This window comes from Megachile rotundata, chromosome 6, assembly GCF_050947335.1.
Source record: "Megachile rotundata isolate GNS110a chromosome 6, iyMegRotu1, whole genome shotgun sequence".
In the NCBI taxonomy this organism is placed as follows: Eukaryota; Metazoa; Arthropoda; class Insecta; order Hymenoptera; family Megachilidae; genus Megachile; species Megachile rotundata.
Window position 1 is genome coordinate 13,884,020 of NC_134988.1, and position 24,761 is coordinate 13,908,780.

General features: G+C 32.9%; 5 protein-coding genes across 10 annotated transcripts in view; 4 read left to right on the plus strand and 1 right to left on the minus strand.

Moving 5' to 3' along the window:
- NKCC (sodium potassium chloride cotransporter) overlaps positions 1-8,806 on the plus strand; it is a 38,079-nt gene extending 29,273 nt beyond the window's left edge. For 2 of the 3 annotated variants that reach the window (XM_012287689.2, XM_012287690.2), the window contains exons 6-19: positions 85-199; positions 548-879; positions 1,710-1,941; positions 2,237-2,358; positions 2,431-2,630; positions 2,989-3,136; positions 3,235-3,476; positions 3,601-3,809; positions 3,932-4,052; positions 4,254-4,357; positions 4,543-4,657; positions 4,734-4,879; positions 5,096-5,207; positions 5,299-8,806. In XM_012287689.2, coding sequence (XP_012143079.1) covers positions 85-199; positions 548-879; positions 1,710-1,941; positions 2,237-2,358; positions 2,431-2,630; positions 2,989-3,136; positions 3,235-3,476; positions 3,601-3,809; positions 3,932-4,052; positions 4,254-4,357; positions 4,543-4,657; positions 4,734-4,879; positions 5,096-5,207; positions 5,299-5,434 — 2,334 coding nt within the window. In that variant the 3' untranslated portion in view covers positions 5,435-8,806. Of the gene's footprint in view, positions 1-84; positions 200-547; positions 880-1,709; positions 1,942-2,236; positions 2,359-2,430; positions 2,631-2,988; positions 3,137-3,234; positions 3,477-3,600; positions 3,810-3,931; positions 4,053-4,253; positions 4,358-4,525; positions 4,658-4,733; positions 4,880-5,095; positions 5,208-5,298 lie in introns of those variants that run through there. The other variant, XR_013038590.1, reaches the window with a different exon arrangement.
- On the minus strand, positions 7,138-8,258 carry Naxd (NAD(P)HX dehydratase). The gene is made up of 2 exons (XM_003704372.3): positions 7,318-8,258; positions 7,138-7,231 (listed from the first exon to the last, which is right to left on the minus strand). Exons 1-2 carry the CDS (start codon positions 8,256-8,258, stop codon positions 7,183-7,185), a joined length of 990 nt encoding a protein of 329 aa, XP_003704420.3. The 3' UTR covers positions 7,138-7,182.
- A 446-nt stretch (positions 8,807-9,252) lies between the features above and the next one.
- On the plus strand, positions 9,253-11,863 carry LOC100877515 (uncharacterized). Its single transcript, XM_012287686.2, has 4 exons — positions 9,253-9,566; positions 9,650-11,374; positions 11,449-11,571; positions 11,656-11,863. Exons 1-3 carry the CDS (start codon positions 9,398-9,400, stop codon positions 11,505-11,507), a joined length of 1,953 nt encoding a protein of 650 aa, XP_012143076.2. The 5' UTR covers positions 9,253-9,397; the 3' UTR covers positions 11,508-11,571; positions 11,656-11,863.
- Positions 11,864-12,145: 282 nt separating this feature from the next.
- On the plus strand, positions 12,146-16,231 carry LOC100877289 (putative cytochrome P450 6a14). Its single transcript, XM_012287683.2, has 6 exons — positions 12,146-12,298; positions 12,584-12,958; positions 13,726-14,248; positions 14,578-14,799; positions 15,455-15,706; positions 15,888-16,231. The coding sequence occupies exons 2-6, from the start codon at positions 12,626-12,628 to the stop codon at positions 16,055-16,057; spliced, it is 1,500 nt and encodes a 499-aa protein (XP_012143073.2). The 5' UTR covers positions 12,146-12,298; positions 12,584-12,625; the 3' UTR covers positions 16,058-16,231.
- Positions 16,232-18,326: 2,095 nt separating this feature from the next.
- LOC100880683 (putative cytochrome P450 6a14) lies at positions 18,327-24,619 on the plus strand. Of its 4 annotated transcripts, none has more exons than XM_012287681.2 (6): positions 18,327-18,557; positions 19,826-20,204; positions 21,730-22,255; positions 22,612-22,833; positions 23,164-23,415; positions 24,388-24,619. In XM_012287681.2, exons 2-6 carry the CDS (start codon positions 19,869-19,871, stop codon positions 24,555-24,557), a joined length of 1,506 nt encoding a protein of 501 aa, XP_012143071.2. In that variant the 5' UTR covers positions 18,327-18,557; positions 19,826-19,868; the 3' UTR covers positions 24,558-24,619. The 4 variants fall into 4 exon arrangements, with proteins under 4 accessions (XP_012143071.2, XP_076388939.1, XP_012143072.2 ...); XM_076532824.1 differs by lacking the exon at positions 18,327-18,557 and adding an exon at positions 18,863-18,986; XM_012287682.2 differs by lacking the exon at positions 18,327-18,557 and adding an exon at positions 19,220-19,325.
- Positions 24,620-24,761: the final 142 nt, after the last annotated feature.

The window sequence follows — 24,761 nt, forward strand, 5'->3', positions numbered from 1 at the left end:
CAGTATCAAAAAGTTGAACAAGTAATACTTGATTTTAAAATATTTTCTTTAGATTTATCGTTTAATAAAATTCATTTGTTTCAGGCGCAAAATTTCCTCATAGCCATCATTGTTGGAGCCATTTTCGACTTTTTAATTGGTACCATAATGGGTCCGAGGAACATAAGTCAAGAAGCCAAAGGATTCATGGGATTTTCCGGTAAGCGAAATTACAAGGATGCTGTCAAATATATTTAACAGAAAAATTGATCAGAAATTTGCAAAAATAATTTATGTCAATCGTAAAACAAATACACAACATTGTAGAAAATAATCTGCACACAAACAGTTACACTAACAACGTTTAATAAAAAATATTACAAATGGTTTAAAATATTAATTTTAAATCTTATATTTCAATTTAAAAATTTAAATTACACTCATTAATAATGTTTGAAAAGATGTAACATAATAGTCAATATATTTAAAAATTCAATAATACAAAACTCAACAATTAATAATACGTTCAACATGTTCTTTTTAAACAGACAATTTTTTCAATTCCCAGCTGAAGTCTTCAAGAAGAACTTAGGACCAGATTATCGGTTCTCGGAGAACAGCAACCAAACGTTTTTCTCGGTGTTCGCTATTTTCTTCCCCTCCGTGACCGGAATTCAAGCGGGTGCTAATATTTCCGGTGACCTGAAGGATGCGGCAAGCAGCATACCGATAGGAACTCTGCTCGCGTTGCTAATCTCTATGCTGAGCTATCTGACGTTTGTGCTTTTCGCTGGTGGAGCAGCCCTCAGGGATGCCGGCGGCTTTATTGACGCAAACAACACTATTGTGAACTGTATTCCGGAAGTTAATTGCACTTATGGCTTGCATAATAGCTATTCGGTACGTTGGGGCAAAATTTAGATGTTGGAATGGTTGGAAATTTGGGAATTTAAGGATTTAGGAATTTGGGGATTTAGGAATTTGGGGATTTAGGAATTTGGGAATTTAGGAATTTGGGAATTTAGGAATTTGGGGATTTAGGAATTTGGGGATTTAGGAATTTGGGGATTTAGGAATTTGGGGATTTAGGAATTTGGGGATTTAGGAATTTAGGGATTGGGATATTTGGTAATTTGAGAATTTGGGAAATTGAGATTTTGGGGAGATGAGAATTTGGAGACGTGAGAATTAGGAAGGTGAAAGTTGGGAATTCAAGGTTTTGAGAACGCGAGAATTTGGGGGTGAGGGAATTTGGGGGCGCTGGAATTGGGGAGTGAGAGAATTTGGAGACGTGAGAATTTGGGGGTGCAAGGTTTTGGGAACGTGAGAATTTGGGGGTGAGGGAATTTGGAGGCGTGAGATTTGGGGAGTGAGAGAATTTGGGGGTGCAAGAATTTGGGAACGTGAGGATTTGAAGACGTGAGAATTTAGAAACGTGAAAATTTGGGGGTGAGAGAATTTGGAAACGTGAGAATTTGGGGGTGTAAGGTTTTGGAAACGTGAGAATTTAGGGATGAGGAAATTTGGGGGCGTGAGATTTGGGGAGTGAGAGAATTTGGAGACGTGAGAATTTGGGGGTGCAAGAATTTGGGGACGTGAGAATTTGGGGGTGAGAGAATTTAGAAATGTGACAATTTCTGAGTAAAAGAATTTGGCAAAGTGAGAATTTGAAACATTCGAAATTAGTAAATCCATAAATTCTCTAAAATGATTTTTCTTTCCCTTTGAAGGTAATGCAGCTAATGTCAGTCTGGGGACCATTCATCTACGCCGGTTGTTTCGCCGCAACACTTTCTACAGCTCTAACAAATTTATTATCTGTTCCACGATTGATACAAGCTTTGGGAAAAGATCGAATTTATCCTGGACTGATTTATTTCAGTAAAGGTTACGGAAAACATGGTGAACCCTATCGTGGCTATATTCTTACGTTCTTTGTTGCAGCACTGTTCCTCTTAATCGGTACGAATAAAATAAAACTATTTATCATAAAACCACATCTTAGAAATAAGAAAAAATCATGATAAAAATAATGCAGTAAAATGCATGATGAAATGATAAAATAAAGTAAAATGCATTTCATTAAATGAAATTGTCAAATGATATACATAAAATTTTTATTAATAAAAGAAATATTTTTATTGTATTTAAACTATTTAGACAACTTAACAACTCAAGCTTCATTTCCGTGAAATAACCTTAATAAACCTCAATAAACCTTAATAAAGATATTCATCATGACTTCATCCCTTTTCAGCAAATTTGAATGCAGTCGCACCTTTGATCTCAAACTTCTACCTAGCATCCTACGCGTTGATCAATTTCTGCACTTTTCACGCGGCACTAATTCGACCACTCGGATGGCGTCCTACTTTCAGAGTAAGTAATATAACATCAACCTTCAGTAAACACCTATCAAATAATTAACAAAGATTAAATGTGTTTTCACAGTATTACAACACCTGGTTGTCGTTATCAGGTTTTATCACGTGTGTGTCCATAATGTTCCTCATTGATTGGGTAACATCGCTGGTTACCTTTGTAATTATCTTCGCACTGTACTTAATAGTCGTTTATCGAAAGCCTGATGTGAATTGGGGCAGCAGTACTCAGGCGCAAACTTACAAAACTGCACTTTCTATTGTTTACAGGTGAGACCAATCATAATTTTATCATAATTGTAATTTTTATCATAATTATATTTTGAAATAAATGTAAAGAATCGATGTATAAATTCGTAAAATCAATATGGAATTTTAAATCAAATACACACTGCTTCTTATGTTATTTATTATTTTATTTAGGATGTTATATTATTAGGATGTTCTTCAAAATATCTTTTTTAGCTACAATTATTTTTCATGCCTTTACTATTAGAACGGATATTTAAGAGTTCACCCTTTACACTCACTCTCTACACTCATTTACTCTTAACACTCCTTAAAGACATCTTCTCGAGATACATGCAACCACCAAAAATTTAATACATAACAAAATAAAACGTTACAGGTTGAATTCCATCGACGAACACGTGAAAAATTACGCTCCCCAAATTTTGGCACTAAGCGGACTGCCTGGCGCCAGGCCAGCCTTGCTGCATCTGGCAAATCTCATCACGAAAAACCACTCGTTGCTGATTTCCGGAGAAATATATCCGGTATGTAGTTCAAATAAACTTACTTGCCTTCCGCGTTCTTCTATATTCGTAACCACCCTTTCGACACCTTCATATACATTTAATCTACATTTTCTCAGACTCGTCTGTCTTACCGTTTGCGATCGGTACGATTGAGGAATGGCTACGCGTGGTTGCATCAACAACGTATAAAGTCATTCTACCACGTGGTGGAGGACTTGAGCTTCGAACGGGGTGCGTCGGCTTTGATGCAAGCAACAGGTGTCGGGAAATTAGCGCCGAACGTGGTTCTGATGGGATATAAAACGCACTGGGGTACTTGCAATCATAAGGATCTTCAAGAGTATTTCAACGTTCTTCAGTAAGTCGAGAACCATTTGCTTTATAACTTTATACCGAATATATTTTATAGCTTTATACCGAAAGACTTATTCAATACAGATTATTTTATTGCACATTTCATGTTTGTAATAAAATTTTTACAGTAACGCATTTGACCAGAAATTAGCGGTGGCGATGTTGCGAATTGCGGAAGGTTTGGACTGTTCCGAAATCGTGACAGCAAATGGCGACGATGAGCATGGTATTTTAGCGCAGAGCAGCTATGATTTAACGGGAAATACTTTGATGCATGTGGACAGCAATTTATCCATGTCCAGTCAGATACCGAGGGTTCAGAGCGTACCAACAATGGGTATTTATTATTTATTAATATTTGAATGCAATGTTAAAAATTCGTCACTAAGAAATTACTAAGAAATTTCATTCCTGTTTGTCACTTATAAAATTGCTAAACTGTATTCGGATTTTAATTAGATGTGTCAGGGACTCAATTCTCGACTACCGATGGACCTCAGATGATACGAGATTCGCCTACTCATGGAAGCGCTCGTGAATACCTGAAGACCAAACGGAAACATGCCATCGAGAAGTTAATGTAAGAGCTAAAATTAATTACACTTGTATAATAACTTCGATTAACGGGTTACGAGATAATGGATAACTTCCATAACAAAATTTATTAATTTGTGTATCTCAGTGTTGTCATTTGACAAAGCTATAGTTTCTTCAGTAATTGCAATTAAATACCCATGTTAATGTACAATTAAATATATTTTGATACATCTTCCATTAACAGGGAAAAGCGACACGCGATGACACCTGTTCCTGAACGCTTAGCAATTTTCCAAAAAAAACATAAGACTGGAACCATTGATGTGTGGTGGTTGTACGACGATGGAGGTAATTCATAAAATATTTACAAGCTTCTGCAAACAATTGGGATGCTCACTACAGTAACACAAGTATTGTCTAATATTATACAAGTTCATACAGTTTTATTAGCAAACCAGCATCCCAATTGTTTGCAATTAAATTATGCAAGAATATAGGCTCATTTGTAAGTGGCAGAAATTGTTATTCGACAGGTTTGACGATTCTGTTGCCATATATTATTAGCACACGCTCAAACTGGGAGCACTGCAAAATGAGGATTTTTGCATTGGCTAACCACAAGCAAGATATTGTGGCACAAGAGAAAGAGTAAGTTAAACATTAAATAAAATTTTTAATTCTAAACTAAGAGTTCAATTAATTTAATTAATTTTGCGATTTCTAGAATGGCAGAGATTATGGCGAAATTCAGAATAAAATACACAAGTTTGAAGATGGTGGATGATATCAGTGTTCAGCCTAAACAAGAAACACAAGATTTGTTTGATAAACTTATATCTGATTTTCGGAAAAATGACTCTGCCGATACAGGTAAAATAATGTTATATTCTTGTTCGAATTATGAAAACATTATCAATTTATATCATTTATCAGGTAGTAACAAAATAGTTACTAAACCTAATCTAAACCTAAACCCAACCTAAACCTAACCTAAACCTAAACCTAAACCCAACCTAAACCTAAATCTAACTTAAACCTAACCTAAACCTAAATCTAACTTAAACCTAACCTAACATGTTATTGCAGATTGCTGTGTGACAGATCTTGAACTACAAACCCTAAAAGACAAAACACACAGGCAACTGAGATTAAGAGAACTGTTACTAGAAAACTCTAGCCAGTCCACACTGGTTGTAATGTACGTATTTACAATATTTATACAAACAAACTACACTGAAATTTGGGTAAATTGTGGTGCCAAAAAATAAAAAAAAAATTGTAAATTACAGGTCCCTGCCAATGCCACGAAAGGGTGCAGTTTCAGCTCCACTTTACATGGCATGGCTAGAAGCTTTGACCAAAGATATGCCACCGACTCTATTAATACGCGGAAATCATACGTCCGTGTTGACATTCTACTCGTAGTTCACCGATATTATATTAAACAATAATACAATTTTAGAATCTAAAGGTACTTACGTTAAAAAGCGTGGTGAAAAGGTCTACGCGAACGGCGGAGACATTTTCAAATATGAACAGACCAGTATTCGGTATATTCATGCCAAAAGTTAGTTAGATATTATCATTTGTTTTCGTTTTTATACAGTATTTACCGACGTTGAGCCCAGTGGTACTTAATGACGAGATTATTTTAATGTAGAAAGACAACAATATAGGTACTTACTTCGATAAATAATAATGTCGTGAATTTGATACTTACAGGGCTTTAGGATACATTAAAGTATTTTAGCAAAGGCGTTTTGAAAGTGTGCTGTTTTGTTTAAGTAGTAATATATGGCACGTTAATATGTACGTGACTTATGCAAATGGCATGCAGTATCACTTAAATACACAGTTCAATTTTTTATCGATTGTGGTAAACTTCTTAGCGACATATATAATCAATTAATTTAATTATATGATATTAACATTTTTATAAAGGAAGTAATTCTATGACATCAAAGAAATAGTCCTCACTTCTCAGCAGGAACACAGAGTGTTTTAAACAAAACGATAAGTGTACAATATTTTTCAGATCCCAGTGTATTTTTTATAATTATTCCTATCTACACAAATTTTTTTATTAGGATTTCAATTGCAGTACGAAATATTTGTACTTAAAAGTAATAATGACTTATATTTTTAAAATGGTAATGAAAACTATTGAAGTATTTCACAGAAATAAGAAATGTTTTTTAGATAAACATGTATTGTTCATGAATTGAATGTAAAGTTAAAGAAGTATATAATGCTTTTAAAATATTTCTTAGCTATAGAATAAAAGTGTAAGGACAAAGCTTAGCTGCATATTATTTTCAATTAGACTTCTTCAATTTAGAAGCTAGATATATTATTATTTTACACTCACGTGTAAATAATTTATATTAGTAACATAATATGGATTATGAATAACATTGTTCAACACTTATTTGGGCCATTAATATTCGATAAGCATTTCATGGAGATCTTTGTACACTGAATACGAATCTAAAAACATTCTGTATAATTATGCAAAAGTATTTAAAAAAAGAAAGCATAAGAAATTATCGTCTCTTTCTTTGAAAATCTTCGAACGACCAAATTATTGCTATCCTTGTCTCTTCTACAAGAAGAGACTCGCCAACTCCTGAATGGAGTTTCTCAGTTTCACCGCAAGAGGTCACTAACTTAGAAATCTTAAAAACTGAAAATGTATACTTTTTCCTCAAATTCGAAACCATTTATAGATTCTTATTCAGCACATATTTTAAGAAAAGTTAAAATTTGTTAAATGATGTAATCCTTATCATCTATAAAACAATATTATATCTTTCTTTTCTAAGGAATCAATATACTTAGTGAACACAAAAGTAACTTTGATGTAAAACAACAGAGCAATTACCTTATAGATAAAATATTATAAATTCATAGTATTGTAAATATGAATTTAAGTGAACAAAAATTAGTAAAATTAAACCCCTCAAAACTTATAAAATGTATTATTTATTTTGTAATATAATTAATGATATTAAAACTTTATTAGTAATACTTGAATTTATGATTCCAAACTCTTCTAATGCATTGCTAATGTAACTTCAGTATTTTATAACTTAGTGATCCAGGGGTTATCAATGGAATTAGCCAAAACATAAGTTAGTTGTTTATATTGAAATATTAGAAAATACAAGTACATTTCAATCATCAGTGCTTCGTGTTCGATTTCTCCCATTGAACGAAGAGGTTCTACAATTAATATTCATTACATTTCAAATAAAAAAATAACAATATCTTTCATACAAATGCATAGTTCCTTAAACCAAATGCCTTACTTGTTACAGTGAGTTTCAAAGATTCTAGCAAAAACAGGTTGTATCTGTTCTATCATATCAGATGTTAATGTTCCTCTCTGTTTTATCTTATATGCAGATGTGTTGCATTCTCTAACTAATCTAGATGCAGCATAACTAGCAGCTATTGGAGCTGACACAGCACTTTCACTACTTCCTGCACAAATAGCCCACCACCAAAATACAGCCAATGCCCCAACCAATAGGTCTCCCTGTCCTCCACACCTTCTTCCAGATCCTGCCAGTCCACATGATACAGCTTCAGTACCTTTATGACCATCTGCTATTACATCCTTTGCTCCTTTATGCAAAATTACCACATTTTTCCCAAGAGCATCTGCCAAATGTTTAACATCATTGGCTTTAACCATTGGAGTAGGTTGAATACTTTTGTCAAGTACTCCTTTCACCAAACGGCTAAACTCCATAGCATTTGGAGTAAGAATAACACCTGGATACTCTTTTATGATGTCAGGTTTCTGGCTGACTAAGAATAATCCATCAGCATCTATCACCAATGGTTTTTTCATTTCACGACAAATTGAAATAAGTTCCACAATTGTTTTGAATATTTTGTCCTCTCTACCAAGACCAGGTCCAATAATAATTACATGTAACCGATCCAGCCATGGTCTTATTTGCTTAATTGCATCATACTGGTCTAAGACTGGATGGATAATAGGCTCTGGGCTATATGACTTTAAAGGAATGCTTGCATCCTTTGTGCAAAATATATGTACTAAGTCACATCCAGTACGCAGGGCACTCATTGCAGCAAAATATGGTGCACCTGTATATTCATTACTACCACCAAATATGCCAATCCTGCCATCCTGACCTTTGTACTTGGTGTTGTTTAAATTTGGAATTATTCTTCTTATTCCTTTTAACATACGCTCATCTACTGACACCAATGTGGACATAGTGGAAACTAAGATATACTTGATTGAATTCCTGTGAGCAAAACGGAAAATACTAAAAGCCATTTTTTAACTTACTGGTAATAAACACTTTAATGACTGTCTTAAAAATTACACTTAACAATTATTATAAATGAAATTTATTCTAATATACATGTGTTAATATTTGTTACAAATTATTTCATTAGTGTAATGGTACCTAAGTTAACATGAATATAAATTCAAAAATACTTTTTGATGTTGTTACCTGTATCAGTTGCCTCAGGCACAAAATTTGTTTATTAATCAAGAAGAAATCGAACAAGAACACTGAAATATTGGATATTACAAAGGAATCAATAACCTATATCGTATTTTATACATACAATGTTATAAATACACTATAATACGTTACATTTTTTATATTTTTGTATGTGATAAGATATTAATTATTTTTGGCACTTAGTAAAAATGTGGAGTTACATAAAACGGGAGTAATACAATAAAAACTGGAAATTTTAAAATGTAATGATGCAAAATTATGTATAAGCTTTAGGTGCAAACTTCAAATATTAATCAGTACTTTGATACTCGTAAAAAACAAAATGCGCGAGTTATGTTAAAAATAACACTTTTAACAATGCTGTAACAAGGATTTTTTTGTTCGGGTATTTCACATTTTTATTTATTTTTACAAATTCTTACACGCAGAATTTGTAGTAGAAGTTTACATTTTTATTCTATAATAAATTATACCAATTTAATCACACATGGACTTAATATATGTATGGACTTAAAAATTACTTGCAAAATATGGAATCGTTACGTAGCATAGAATAGGTTATAGGACTTAATAATGAACAACTTAAAATGATAAATTTTATTGTCAATTATAAATTATACATAAACAATATTACCCGTACTTCGTTATTGCAAAACATGTTAGAACCAATCAGAACAGATCTGCGCAGTATGAACAGAAACTTATTCGGCATTATGGTTCTCTAATCATGGAAGTTTGGAAGCTTCTTTCCCGTGATTGGTGACTCGGTGACATTGGTATTGAAAACATAACATTGTACAATAAATTCAAATTGTTTTCAGTTAATGCTGATTAAATATTACCGTTAAACAAGAAGTGAAGATTTACTGTACCAAATAAAATGTCAGCCTTTCAACAAAAGTATAAGGAAAAGGTAATAGGTTTTGGAAACACAAAAGAAAGTCGATTTATTCGTGCTAAAGAACGTGAAGAATCACGTAAAAGACAAAGAGCTGAAAATTTCAATAACTGTAGAAATATTCCAACTTCCAGTACAACAGAGAATAAAAGTTTGTATCAGAACTTCTTGATATTCATCAGATTTATTATTTGTATCATTATTATTTATGATTTGATTGCAATTTACTTTCAGAAATGCAATCAAATCATGTGGTCAAAGATAATCTCACTAGATTCATGAAATGGAAGGCTGAACAAGAAAGACGTAGGATCGAACAAATGAAAAAGAAAAAACCTTTTGTAGTTGGAATTGTCCATCATAAAGTATATTCTCCAATACCAAGTTATCGTACCACTAATTCAAATATAACTAACAACAAGGTATGTAATAAAACTGTACCGACATCATCTGCATCTTTACCAAAAAGAATTACAAAAGCTACAGAGAAAAGATTAATGAACAAAGGTCTTATAAAAACACCAATAGATCAGTCAAGTAAAAAACAAAAATCTCTAAATAATGGACAAAAGAACCAAGGAAAACAAGAAAAATCTTTTGCACCTGCAGATTATAGATCTAAATCCCGAACAAACTTATCTCGTATTCCATTATTTGTTGGAGTACGTGTAAAAAGAATATCACATACCAAGATTAATAAATCTTCATTGTCACCTACAAAGATATCAGAAACTTCCAGAATAAGTAATACTACAGAATATACAGTGGAAAATGTCAATCACAAAAACAGTAATATAACAGTAATTCACAAACAAGAAGATACAGATGAGTTAAGTGAGAGTTTTATAGAACCTGCGTTAATAAAATCATTATTTGATGAAAAAAGATTTATTTATAATGATATCAACAATAATAATAATGGTGATAGTGAATTAAAAGTACAAGATACAAAAACACTTTGTTCTTCAAAGAATAATATGTTTATATTGGCACCAAATGATCCTCAGGATGAAGCAATATTGTATTCACCATATGTAGTTCTTAGTTGTAAAAAATCCAGTGCCAGAAAAGAACAGCAATCTGAATGTGTATTCAATTGTAGTGATTTAAAAGATGAGTCTAAAAAATATACTCCTGTTAGACAGGACAAAACACAACTGAATCTGCAAGAAATACAAATATCTGCAGCAATGAAAAGTATAGGAAATTTACCAACTGTAAAGGTAGATGAAATATCCTCAACATCAAGAAAAACAATCCTGAAACAATCAAATGATTCAACCAAAATAGAATCTTGTATAAAATCAACAGTTAAAGTTGAAGTTGACCAGAATATAATTTCAAATGAAGTATTAGTTAATCAAGAAATTTTGTGGAAACCAAATTTATGTATAAGTCCTGAACTAGATGAATGTAGTATTTGTAGTCCAGATGAAGTAGCAATTAATATAAAAAGAAGACTTAGATTTAATTCTGAAGAATTTGGTGATGGTAACTTGCAAAATTCTGAATTAAGAAATTCTATTGATAGAAAAAGAACTGAAGTTCCATCTATAAATATACAAACTGCAACTCCTGTTAAACATTCAGATTTAAATAACACACCATTTTCAAAAACATGTCTAACAGGGCAATATGCTGTGGCTGAAAGTAACAAAGAGTTGGATGAAGATTTAACACTGAATATTACTTCAACACAACTTAAGAGTCTTGCAGAGAATACAGGCTCAGAACCACACAAACGTATTTGTATAAGTAATAAAGAAGAACCAAGTGAATATTATGAAAATATAAAAGTTTTAAGGAATAGGAATATTATTGTAGTAAATACACCTACACCTAGAAGATTAGTTAGAAAAGTTAATGTTCAAGAATTGAAGCAGAAAGAAAATAAAACTTCTTTGAAAAAGACAAGAAAAAAGAGCTTCATAAATAATCGTCGAGGTGTAAAATCTTCTGGTATAAACAAATTTTAATAAATTAGTAATTCTTTATTCGTGATAAGTATAATTTTCGATGTACATTTGTTGCAGAAAAGGATTATTGTGGTTATGTTTCGAATAAATTACCCACAACCCCACACATTAGATAAAGTAAACCAATAGAAACGAGCATAATAAACGGAGGTTTTATATCATGGGAGACTCCACAGAAAAGTAACTATTTTAATCTATTTATCAATTTATTTTTTTCATTTAGCTTATTAATGTTGTACATGTGTTTATACAATTTCATTTCAGCTCCAGATCAAGCCAGAAGATCTCAAAACAAAGCAGCACCTCCGAGTTAAATTTTCTAATTTTAATTATAGAATTTTAATTTAATATTTTTATTTATACAATGTAATTTATAGAATGATGGAAGAAGCATGAACTTTGTACATAATAATCATTAAATTAAAGATTTACTGTTATTTTTCTATCAATAAAGATAATGTTGGTGAAACAAGTATTGTTTATTGTGAATCTCTTTGACCGATATTTTTTAATCCCAGGTAGTTAGGTGATCGAATTTTTATTACTTTTATATAAAAATAGCCTGACACGTACGAATTCATTTATCAAAATGATTGACGTGCCTAATTATGCACATGGTCGCATATCACAGATTTTACAAAATGGTAGGCTTTTAACAAAAGCGAATATAAATATTAATCTTATATAACTGTTATCGATAAAATTCGAGCTTATCTTTTTTTTGACGCCCATACTATTGTTTTGGGAATTGTGATTTATGGGGGAAAATAATAATATAGATTTCATACCTGTGATTAAATGGCTCCTGATAATCTTGCACAATGTATACTTAGACTTATAATCAATTGTACTAAGTATTAATAGAACAGTATGTGCTAAGCAGTTTTGGAATGAAAATCGTTTCGACGTAAGTGAATTAAGTTGGATTGGATCATATTCAGGCAAATATTTTAATTAATATATTATTTTTACTTTATTAAAATAAGTGATATTTTTATGTTATTTCTTAATCTAATATTTTCTTATTTTTCCTTTGATTATTTTCGAATTTCAAATTTTAATCTCAGTTACAAAAAAATTAATTAAAAATATATAACTTGAAATTAAAGAAAATTTACATTGATTATAAGTTAAAAAAATATCTCCGTAAGACTTTCTAGTAGCATATCTTTATCTTTATTTCATTTTATAGCTTTTCACTGGTCGTTGAAGATTTGGTAAACATTGGAATAAAATGACTGGGTTTGAACTTCTTTGTGGGATCGTCCTGATCCTCCTAGCTTTGTACTATTACATGGTACAGGATCATGACTTTTGGAAGCAACGTGGCATACCAGGACCCAAGCCTGTGCCACTTTTCGGTAACTTTATGGACATGCTGCTAGGAAGAACATCCATTGGTGACCAAATGGTCAAATTTTACCATCAGTACAAAAATGAACCTGTGATTGGGCTGTTTATTCGGGAAAAACGTCTTCTGGCTGTAAAGGATCTTGATTTAATTAAAACCATTCTGATCAAGGACTTCTCTAAATTCGCTCATCGTGGAATTGCTATAAACGAAGTGGTGAGTTCACAAAAAAATAAAATGTCCAACTCCGTAATATAAGATGGTCGAACTTTCTCTTGTTGTCCATTTTGTTTGGAAGACAAATTCCAATGCAAAATGAAACATACCGCGTTAAAGTCGTACATTATCCAATTAAACAATTTAAAACAGACCGATTTTAAATAAAATATAGTTGAAGAAAATATAGTTCAAGAAGTTTTAAATAATAATTGGCACAGATTTATAAACTTTACTAGGAATATTAGAGGATCAATATTTTTTTAATTAGACACATGCTACCAGCTCGTAAAGTTCAGATAGGCTATCAAAAATGAAGGTTATCACTTTTCTATCACGCAATAACGTTCGATAGATAGAAATGATTGACAAGTGATAAAAAATAAGCTTTTTAAATATATTGATGAGTAGACTGATATTATCAGCTGGTCCTCGTGGACATTAATCAAGTAATCTGAGTATCTGCGTAATAAGGGGTCAATGTCTTGTAGATTGTACATTTAACAAACATACAGAAACTGATCTAACAATTGATAACTTTAAGATTTAATCAGTTAATATTCGAATTAAATGTTAATTATTTGAAAACATATGTTTTGAGAAAATATCTTATGAGATATGTAACTTAACTGAATTTCGATTTTACATAGAAGATTCAAGACTTCTAGTTAGGTACAATGTTTCTTGTACTCTAATCTCTTTTGAACTAAACATTTTATGTATTTATATAATTTATTTATTTATAAAAGTACGAATATTTAACGCAGGCGGAACCGTTGTCTCAACACCTGTTCTCTCTGGAGCCCAAAAGATGGCGGCCGCTAAGAGCAAAGTTATCTCCAACATTCACCAGTGGCAAATTAAAGGAGATGTTCACTCTGATTTTGGAATGTTCCCTCACCTTCGAGAAATACTTAGCAAAAATGGTATCAGAAGGAAAACCCGTTGACTGTCGCGAATTGGCAGCTCGGTTCACAACCGACGTAATCGGCAGCTGCGCTTTTGGAATCGAAACGAACGCCATGACCCAAAAGGAATCAGAATTCCGTGACGCAGGAAAGGAGTTTTTCAGTTCTGGATTAAAATCTACGATCAGACTGAGACTACGGGAGGGCTTCCCGAGATTGTACACTTTACTGGGTTACATAATTCCTTACAACAAGATGACAAAGTTCTTCACGAAGGCTGTGTCAGATATGATAGAGTATCGGAAGAAGAACAACGTTGTTAGACATGATTTTATTAATACGTTAATCGAACTTCAGGCACATCCTGAGAAGTTGGGTATTGGTAGGTACAGAAGGTTTTATATAGCCATTATTAAATATGTAAAAATTTATTTGTTTTTTAAATTTTATTTTTGATGAGGTGAACAGTATAGTGTACTGCTATCGTAGCAACACTATGGATATTGCAATATTGTGACAAGAACGAAGCTCACTATTCGCTCCATTTCATAATTTTAAACATTTCTTCAAAATGTCAAATCACTTTTTTCTATCAGAAAATTGGTGACTTGTCACATAAAACAAATGATATGAAGTTTACGAGTGGAGAGTATGTTTGAGCACTAAATATGTTTACGTTGAATATCAGGAGCATATGTACCTCTTTTGCAGAGCTAACGGAATCATTGTTGTCTGCGCAAGCATTTTTGTTCTTCGCGGCTGGGTTCGAAACCTCAGCATCCACGGTGACCCACGCCTTATATGAACTGGCTCAAAATCAAGATGTGCAAGACAGAGTCCGAGAAGAAATTAAAGAGCATTACGCACTGAATAATGGAAAATGGTTGTACGATGACATCAAGGAAATGCCAATTTTGGATGCGGTATTCAAAGGTCTGTATAAATGTTGAGATTCAGGACGAATATTTTGACAATCTTTCGAAGTAATGTGGTATGTTAAGAATCAATCAGGTAAAGAATCAAGATGGCGACTGTATACCGCTGAGTATACTGTTCAGTTACCTTCACTTCTATGATCGATGTATTTCGTTCTCTAACTAATTATATGAACTATATTAAATTATATTAAAAATGTGATACTATATAAATTTTTGGGTTATAGTGAAATTTGAAAACTAACGATTTGAGTCACCGTTCATCCGGGAAGTTATTTCAGAATTTCCGATAACATCTCATTTTGAAATCGTTGATACATAGATTAGTACCTTATCGTATCCCTCTTATTTAACAAAAGTACCTTATCGTATAGACTAAAAATAGTCAAACAACGTTAAGTATCATGATCTTGTTCTACTAGTTAATTAACACTATTTTATAAGATAATTTCACTGTTGAACTTTGATCGGATATTATAGACTAATCCATGGCTTGTACAACTTTTAATGCCGAATAAATTCCACACATCATATATTATACTATCGTATGTTCGATCGATATTATAAGACAGATTGATAATGTAGCTATGAAATTTTAGTTTTTAGAAGGTATAACATAGTAGTATATCTAAAGTCTTGTGTTTTTTTTGCAGAAACACTTAGAAAATATCCACCACTGACAGTTATTATGAGAGAAGCAGTAGAGGACTACACTTTCGAAGATCTAAAACTCTCGATACCTAAGGGCACAAGGATTTTTATCCCTGCATACGCGATACACCGTGATCCTGACATTTATCCTAATCCTGAGGTTTACGATATTAATCGGTTTCAGGAGGATGAGGTAGCGAAAAGGCATCCCATGAGCTATTTACCGTTTGGTGATGGACCAAGAAACTGTATCGGTAAACTAAAACGAAATTATGAAAAAATAAAATTTTTTAAAATAAATTTCATTTGAAAATTTTTGTTAAATAACATTTAACAAATTATAACAATCTATTTTTATTCATAGACATAGAAAAAATTATTTCACGTTTAACTTATAAAATGAAATTGAATTTTAACTAAGTTTGTCTTTTGCAGGTGCTCGTTTCGCAATTTTCCAAACAAAAATTGCACTGATTAAAGTTATCATGAAGTATAAAGTCGACGTGTGTGAGGAAACACACGTTCCATTCGAGAACGATCCACGCAGCGTCTTTTTAGTACCGAACCATCCTATTGTACTAAAAATAACTGAACTACCAAGTTAGTCCAATAATTTCGACGTTAAGATTAAGTTAATGTACTGGAAGGATTTTTGTGAAAATCGTTTACACAGTATTTCTTGTGAATATTCGAAGACATCCCTCTTATTTAACAACAGACATTAATGAACTTAGTTCTTAAGTACTGCACATTTCATATAGTCATAAGTTTCTTTTATTTACGTGGAAATATGTAATAAAATTATTTCTGAACGTAAGTGACAATTCTCTTTGTAAACCTTCAATCGGATTCAAGTAAAAATTGTTAAAAGAGAGTATTTTTGAAAGTAGTACAGAAGTCATTATTGTTATCGCTTTCTTTTAAGGTTACTTTGTAAAAATGTTGCTTTATAGCTATTCTACAATACAATTATTTTTATTGTCAAATATCAAACAAATGTAAAGTGAATTTGAATTGATTGTGGTACCCTCATGCGGTAAACTTGAGAAGCTCTTAAGCATTTATCATCGGATAAGTTCTCACTATACTTCGCCGAAACAACATATCAAGTGTTTTCACAAATAATTACACAGAGCTTCTTTACAGACTCTACATTTCTTACATTCTATATATTCTTTATATTTAGCTTTTGAAATTTTACAAAAAATGCCTTTTATTTTGTATCTTCAATACTAGACTTACAAACTTTGTGCAGTTATATTAAAAAAAAAGTACAACGATAAATAAGGGATGAAATTTATATTATTCTTCCTGTCTTAATAATTTCAGTAATTCAAAAGAAAGAACATGCATTTTGACGCATTACATTTTAAAGAAATTTTGTAGAAGTAAAAGAAGAAAACCTTTGGCTAACTGTTATAGTCATAACAAATTTTATGGCTTCAATGGAAACAAATATAGAGAAGAATATTAATAGATTTCCTTGTAACAGTTTCTTGCAATATTCGCTTCATCATGTCGTGTAATTAGATCTTCTTTCAGACAGTCGATCATAAAGAAATGGATTTAATTCCTATACGTAGCTTCTAGATAAACAATTTACACGTGATTAAGCTATCAGGCGTTATCTTCACAAAATGAGAAAATATAACGATGGAACTGAATATTCCAATTTATTCGGATTTCTGAGAGTGACTTGTAGGGATCCAACTTTCTAAATTCCTAAATTTTTAGAGTTTCGAATTTCCATATATTCAAATCTCGAAATTCCCAAATTTCCAAATTCCCAAATCTCCGAATTCCCAAATCTTTGAATTCTCAAATCTCCAAATTCCCAAATTTCCGAATTCTCAAATTTCCGAATTTCCAAATCTCCGAATTCCCAAAGCTCCGAGTTCCTAAATCTCTGAATTCCCAAATTCCCAAATTCCCAAATTCCCAAATTCCAACATTCCCCAATTCCCACGTTCCCCAATTCCCTCATTCCCCAATTCCCTCATTCCCTCAATTCCCTCATTCCCCAATTCCCACATTCCCCAATTCCCACATTCACCAATTCCCACATTCTCCAATTCCTAAATTTCCAAATTCCCAAATTCCCAAATTCCAACATTCCCTAACTCCCACATTCCCCAATTCCCACATTCCCCAATTCCCTCATTCCCCAATTTCCTCATTCCCCAATTCCCACATTCCCCAATTCCCAAATTTCCAAATTTCCAAATTCCCAAATTCCAACATTCCCTAATTCCCACAATCCCCAATTCCCAAATTCCCCAATTCCCACATTCCCCAATTCCCACATTCCCCAATTCCCACATTCCCCAATTCCCACATTCCCCAATTCCCACATTCCCCAATTCCCACATTCCCCAATTCCCACATTCCCCAATTCCCACATTCCCCAATTCCCACATTCCCCAATTCCCAAATTCCCAAATTCCCAAATCTCCAAATTCCCAAATCTCCAAATTCCCAAATCTCCAAATTCCCAAATCTCCAAATTCCCAAATCTCCAAATTCCCAAATCTCCAAATTCCCAAATCTCCAAATCTCCAAATTCCCAAATCTCCAAATCTCCAAATTCCCAAACTCTAACTTCCTAACTTCCAAATCTCAAAATTATCTCCACTTCCCAAAACTTCCATACATCATCAGCTCTCAATTACCCTTGACATGCACCCTACGGCCCACGAGTCTCCTCTCGGGCATCTGAGTACACGTGACCATACCGCATATAGCCGTTAACCATACACTACTATGCTATATGTGAAGGTAGGGTTATATGTCAAGCCCCACCATGTTATCACCTTATCAATTATTATCTTCCTCATATCGTATTTACGGATCGTTTATAAAACAGCGCCTATTAAATTGCAATATCATTAAGCCTTAAGCGAAGAAATGCAAACTGCTCTAATGACCATTACGTCAAATATTTCTAACTCAGTAAATTCACCGATTACTACTACTGTTACGACATTGAATCCGGAGTGGGAACTAGTCAGTTTCTACGATTATTCGTCAGTCATTGCAGATCGCTTCCGGGAGTTGAGATAAAGTGTCAGTCTAGTACGAAGATCATCACGTGTGATATAAATTGTGGTAACAAATTTAATACACATATTTCTATGGATAAATCATTTGTTGTCATTTTTTTTCATTCATAAATTTTAAACAAAATAAAGAGATTCATGAAGGGATTCTGTTGCATGATTTTAGTAACTTTTGAAGAATAAATATTTTGTTAATTATTGTAAATAGTAATTGTTTAATAATAAGAAAGGTTTTGAGTGACAATAAAAAATTGTGAAACATATAGTTTTTGTATATTGAACATTTTTTTTAAAGAAATATACATTGTTGTTCCTGACGTAGCTTAAAAGTATAACAAGCAATTGTAATTACAGACGTCAAAGTGGTTTCTGATAATTTTATCGATAATGAACAGTGTGGTTTGTTTATGTATGTGAACTTACTATCAATTGGTATTAAATTATTTCATGCGGTATATTAGCAACGAACTCCATCGAAGTAAGTAGTTTCATTACAGTTACATGTGTCACAAAAATTTTGTCGAAGATCAACTTGTTAAAAAAACAAAAGGTTTGAAATAAAAATATGAAAATAGATAATTGAACAAGTATAAATGAAGCAATTTATTCTTACCTATTTCTGAATTTGATATAAGAATGTTTTTAAAGCATTTATCATCTGCTTATCGTTCGTGTCAGTTCAACAAAGCTCAAGAAAGAAGATAAATGCAATTAACTTGTCAGAGATATTAAGGTTTAAAGAATACGGGATGCTGAACGGGAGTGAAAACATTTTGTCTTAACATTTAACTTGCGTTAACGTTAACATATTTTACGTGTAAGAATACCAAATTTCTTAATTAACGTGCAATCTTCATCTGTTCTTGGAACTCGAAACATTCGTTAAGTATTTCTCTGAGTTTTATAAGAATTTTCTTTATTTATATGTAAATAACTCGTAAATTTTTCTTATGTATTTTTTTTTGTAGTAATTGAAGTCAAGTTTGAAGTTTAGATCAAGATGAAGTTGATTCTTTTCTACTAAATAATTATTTAACGACAATATGAAATATAATATAATATGATATAATTTGAGCTCAAATATTCTTAATAATATCTTTAGTAGTTTAAAGTGAAATTCTTATTCAGAACAATATTACCAGAAGATTACAATTAGTGTAACTATTAAAATGAACATAACTTTGCCGTTACAGAACAAATTGACACATCACTTCATTGCAACGATATGTAAATTAATTTACTAATTATTTACTAATTCTAAACTATTAATAATTGTAATTCATTAATCACTTAACATCGCAATATCTTATAATTTAGTTTTCAGATTATGTGCAGTTATTCAGTCCGGTTCTAAATCAAAATGGCGTCGTATTTGGAGATAATCCTCGGTCTCGCAGCGGCGTGTCTGGCGCTCTACTACTATTTCATATGGAACTTCAATTTCTGGAAAAGTCGTGGAATACCAGGGCCAAAACCGATACCAATGTTTGGAAATGTTCTGGCACCTATGATAGGGACAGTCTCGTTAGCACAGTTCCTCACTGATCTTTATATGAAGTATAGAAATGAACCAATGATTGGTATATTCGCGAGAAGGACACCCATTTTGATCGTTCAGGATCCTGATATTATCAAAGATGTACTGATCAAGGATTTTTCTAAATTTGCCAATCGTGGTTTTATGAAGCACGAGATAGTAAGTACACATTTCCAAATCTCCAAGTTCCCAAATCTCCAAATTTCCAAATTCCCAAATCTCCAAATTCCCAAATTCCCAAATTCCCAAATGCCCAAATTCCCAAATCTCCAAATCTCCAAATCTCCAAATTTCCAAATCTCCGAATTCCCAAATCTCCAAATTCCCAAATCTCCAAATTCCCAAATCTCCAAATTTCCAAATCTCCGAATTCCCAAATTCCCAAATTCCCAAATTCCCAAATTCCCAAATCTCCAAATTCCCAAATCTCCGAATTCCCAAATCTCCGAATTCCCAAATCTCCAAATTCCCAAATCTCCAAATTCCCAAATCTCCAAATTTCCAAATCTCCGAATTCCCAAATCTCCGAATTCCCAAATCTCCGAATTCCCAAATCTCCGAATTCCCAAATTCCCAAATCTCCGAATTCCCAAATTCCCAAATCTCCAAATTCCTAAATCTCCAAATTTCCAAATCTCTAAATTCCCAAATCTCCAAGTTCCCAAATCCCCAAATTCCCAAATCTCCAAATCTCCAAATTCCCAAATTCCCAAATTCCCAAATTTCCAATCGTGGTTTTTTGAAGCACAAGATAGTAAGTACATTGCATAAAAATATTCACTCATTTATTGACAAATAAAATTTAATTTTACTAAAATTTACTGTACAAGAATTTTACTGTACACTGCAAACTTCAACAAATTCTTATTAAGAAGATAGTGTTGAAAACATGTGTTTTTTTGAAATATTTTGTGGAACAATTCTTGTCTGTAATTTCTTATTTTTAATACATTATTAACATCAAACTGTTAGTACATAATTTTACCTAATCTAACGTAGTTCACACAACTTGCAATTTGCTCGAAACAAATTAATTAAAACATCGATATTTTTTCTTTAGATAAATTTCTGATTGATGATGCATACATCATTAACATAAATGTTTTATAAATGTGGTGTTACCAAACGGCCTTCAAGATGTAAACAGAGTGCGTAGAAAACTTCCTACTCCGTGTTATAAATCTTCGAGCGTGGGAAATTATTCTATTTTCCCAAAGATTACACAACCTACTCAGTAACTTATACACAAGGAGCTTGTACGAGTAGTACAAGTGTAACTTATGTACAAGTAGCTGTGTACATTGAGCTTCGCATGAATATTTTGTGGAAATAATAAGATTGAATACAGACAGAACCATTATCTCAATACCTGTTCGCTCAGGAGGCCAAAATGGCGTCCGCTGCGACTCAAACCCATAACACTGTCTCATGCACAAATAGCTTGTTGTATACATTACAGTAGTTTTATATCGACCTCCTATTATATGCAAATATTAACAAAATTGTTTAACCACAGGCAGAACCATTATCTCAACATCTGTTCTCTCTGGAGGCCAAAATGGCGTCCGCTGCGACTCAAACCCATAACACTGTCTCATGCACAAATAGCTTGTTCTATACATTACACTAGTTGTATATCGACATCCTATTATATGTAAATTTAAACAAAATTGTTTAATTACAGGCAGAACCATTATCTCAACACCTCTTCTCTCTGGAGGCCGAAAGATGGCGTCCACTAAGAACTCAGTTATCTCCCGTCTTCACATCCGGCAAACTAAAAGGAACTTTCACCTTGATTCTCGACTGCGCCACGCATCTCGAGAAATACCTAAATACTTTGGTAGAGAAAGGAGAACCCATCGAAATCCGAGAACTCGCGGCTCAATACACAACCGATGTGATCGGAAGCTGTGCATTTGGAATCGACATGAATTCCTTGTCGGAAAAGGAGAGCAAATTCCGCGAGGTTGGCCGGCACATCTTTGCTACTAACTTAACGGCACTTGTGAAGTTCCGGATAAAGGAATGTCTGCCTCTCTTGTATGATTTATTTGGCTATGTAATGACTATGGATAAAGCGATGACTTTTATCAAGGATGTTACCATAGATACGATTGAATATAGAAAGAAGAATAATATTGTTAGGCCGGATTTTATGAACACTCTTATGGAGCTGAGGAATCACCCGGAGAGGGTCAGCGACATACGTGAGTTTAATTTTAGCAAGTTTAATTTAATTTAATTTAATTAGCTTGAGTTGGCTGGAAACTTTGATATTTAATATTTAGATGAATTATTAAATTAGATTAGTTATTTGAACGCTGAACATAAAATACGAGATAGTTTTTGAGTGCTAAATTACATGTTGTTAGTGGATTCTAAGTGACACCATTTTTCCTGAATTTTTTTATAACCTCCTAAAATATTTACTATTCTTAATGTACTCTTAATGTTTACTACTCTAAATTTGTCTGACATTTGCTGATCAATCTCTTGCTTCTTACAAATTAAGCTAATCTTAATTTAACAAACTTTAATCATAAGATGTATCGTCACATTTCAGAATTGACAGACACGATACTTGCCGCACAAGCATACGTCTTCTTCGCGGCTGGCTTTGAAACTTCGTCGACAACGATAGCCAATACCTTGTACGAGTTGGCTCTAAATCAAGATATCCAGGACAAGCTGCGAGAAGAAATTAGGGAATTCGATGCGAAGAATAATGGCGAATGGAAATATGAAGCTGTTAAACAGATGACGTACTTGGACAAAGTCTTTCGAGGTAAATATTTTGCAAGACAAAATTTTATATTAAATTCTGAACATCTTTCAATGTTGAATATTAATATTAATGACATAAGAGTATCAAAATAAAAGCACCAACAATGTGATCAAAAACGTCAAAATTAGGATGCGATCAAAAAGCAAGATTAAACCGTGATGAACAGTAACATCAGATTGCTGTTAAAAAAATAAATAAAAAATCACAAATATTCCTGAGAGTAATTTTCACCGACATTTTATGTTTTAATAAAACATTAAAACAACAGTCTAATAAAAAATAAGAAAGGAATGCTATGTTATAATAAATTTTTGTTTGATTTCATTACAGAGACGTTAAGGAAGTACCCGCCATTACCGTTCCTAAGCAGAGAAGCAACAGAAAATTACACGTTCGAAAATCCGAAACTGACAGTCCGCAAACACGACAAAGTATGGATTCCTCTGTTTTCGATTCACAGGGATCCAGCTATTTACCCGAATCCAGAGAAGTTTGACCCAGAAAGGTTTTCGGAGGAGGCTGTGAAAAGCAGGCATCCGATGCATTACATACCCTTTGGTGATGGCCCAAGAAATTGTATCGGTAAGTAAAAATACACTGCTCAAAAGAAATGCGTAGAAAAATTTAGACAAAAGTTGGTCAAATTTGACTGATGATAACTCCGAATTCCCAAATTCCTAAATTCCAACATTCCCTAATTCCATAATTTCCCAATTCCCACATTCTCCAATTCCATAATTTCCCAATTCCCACATTCCCCAATTCCATAATTTCCCAATTCCCATATTCTCCAATTCTATAATTTCCCAATGCCCACATTCCCCAATTCCCACATTCCCCAATTCCCATATTCCCCAATTCTCACATTCCCCAATTCCCACATTCCCCAATTCCCACATTCCCCAATTCCCACATTCCCCAATTCCCACATTCCCCAATTCCCACATTCCCCAATTCCCACATTCCCCAATTCCCAAATTCTCAAATTTCCAAATTCTCAAATTTCCAAATCTCCCAAATCCCAAATCTCCCAAATCCCAAATCTCCCAAATCCCAAATCTCCCAAATCCCAAATCTCCCAAATCCCAAATCTCCCAAATCCCAAATCTCCCAAATCCCAAATCTCCCAAATCCCAAATCTTCCAAATCTCCAAATCTCCAAATTCCCAAACTCTAACTTCCTAACTTCCAAATCTCCAAATTATCTCCACTTCCTAAAACTTCCATACATCATCAGCTCTCAATTACCCTCGACATGCACCCTACGGCCCACGAGTCTCCTCTCGGGCATCTGAGTACACGTGACCATACCGCAAAGACTGATGATAACTCCGCAACTCCGATGAGCAGTGTATTTTGTACATATATCACATATTACTTGTTAGAAGAAATCTTGATGCAAACATTAATTGAATTTAGTTTTGATCCCCTCTGCTGTTATCGATAGATTAAAGGAATTATTTAATACCACGATCCTTGAACTTTAGTACCTTGTCGCTAACGGAATATTTTAATTGTCTTATTAATGTTATCGCTGTCTATTATCTGTTCCAGGCGCAAGGTTTGCAGTCTATCAAACGAAGATAGGATTGATAACGATTATCCGAAATTTCAAGTGCGACGTTTCTGAGAAAACTGAAATTCCTTTCGAATTTGATCCACTAGCTTTTATAATGTGTCCGAAAAATGGTTTATATATAAAAATAACGAAGATCGATAGTTAATGTGTTTTTGTATTTTGTATAATGAAAATGTTACTAATAAACGTTATTTCTTTGTTCCTAAATGAGTAATTTATTTTAAACGATCATGTTGTCAACACGTTCTGGAATATTATAAAATGTTTATCATGATTGTACTAATTAAGTTTAATCACACATTTATTAGGTGTTAAGTGCATAATTTATACGAAATATTTATTCATGCAC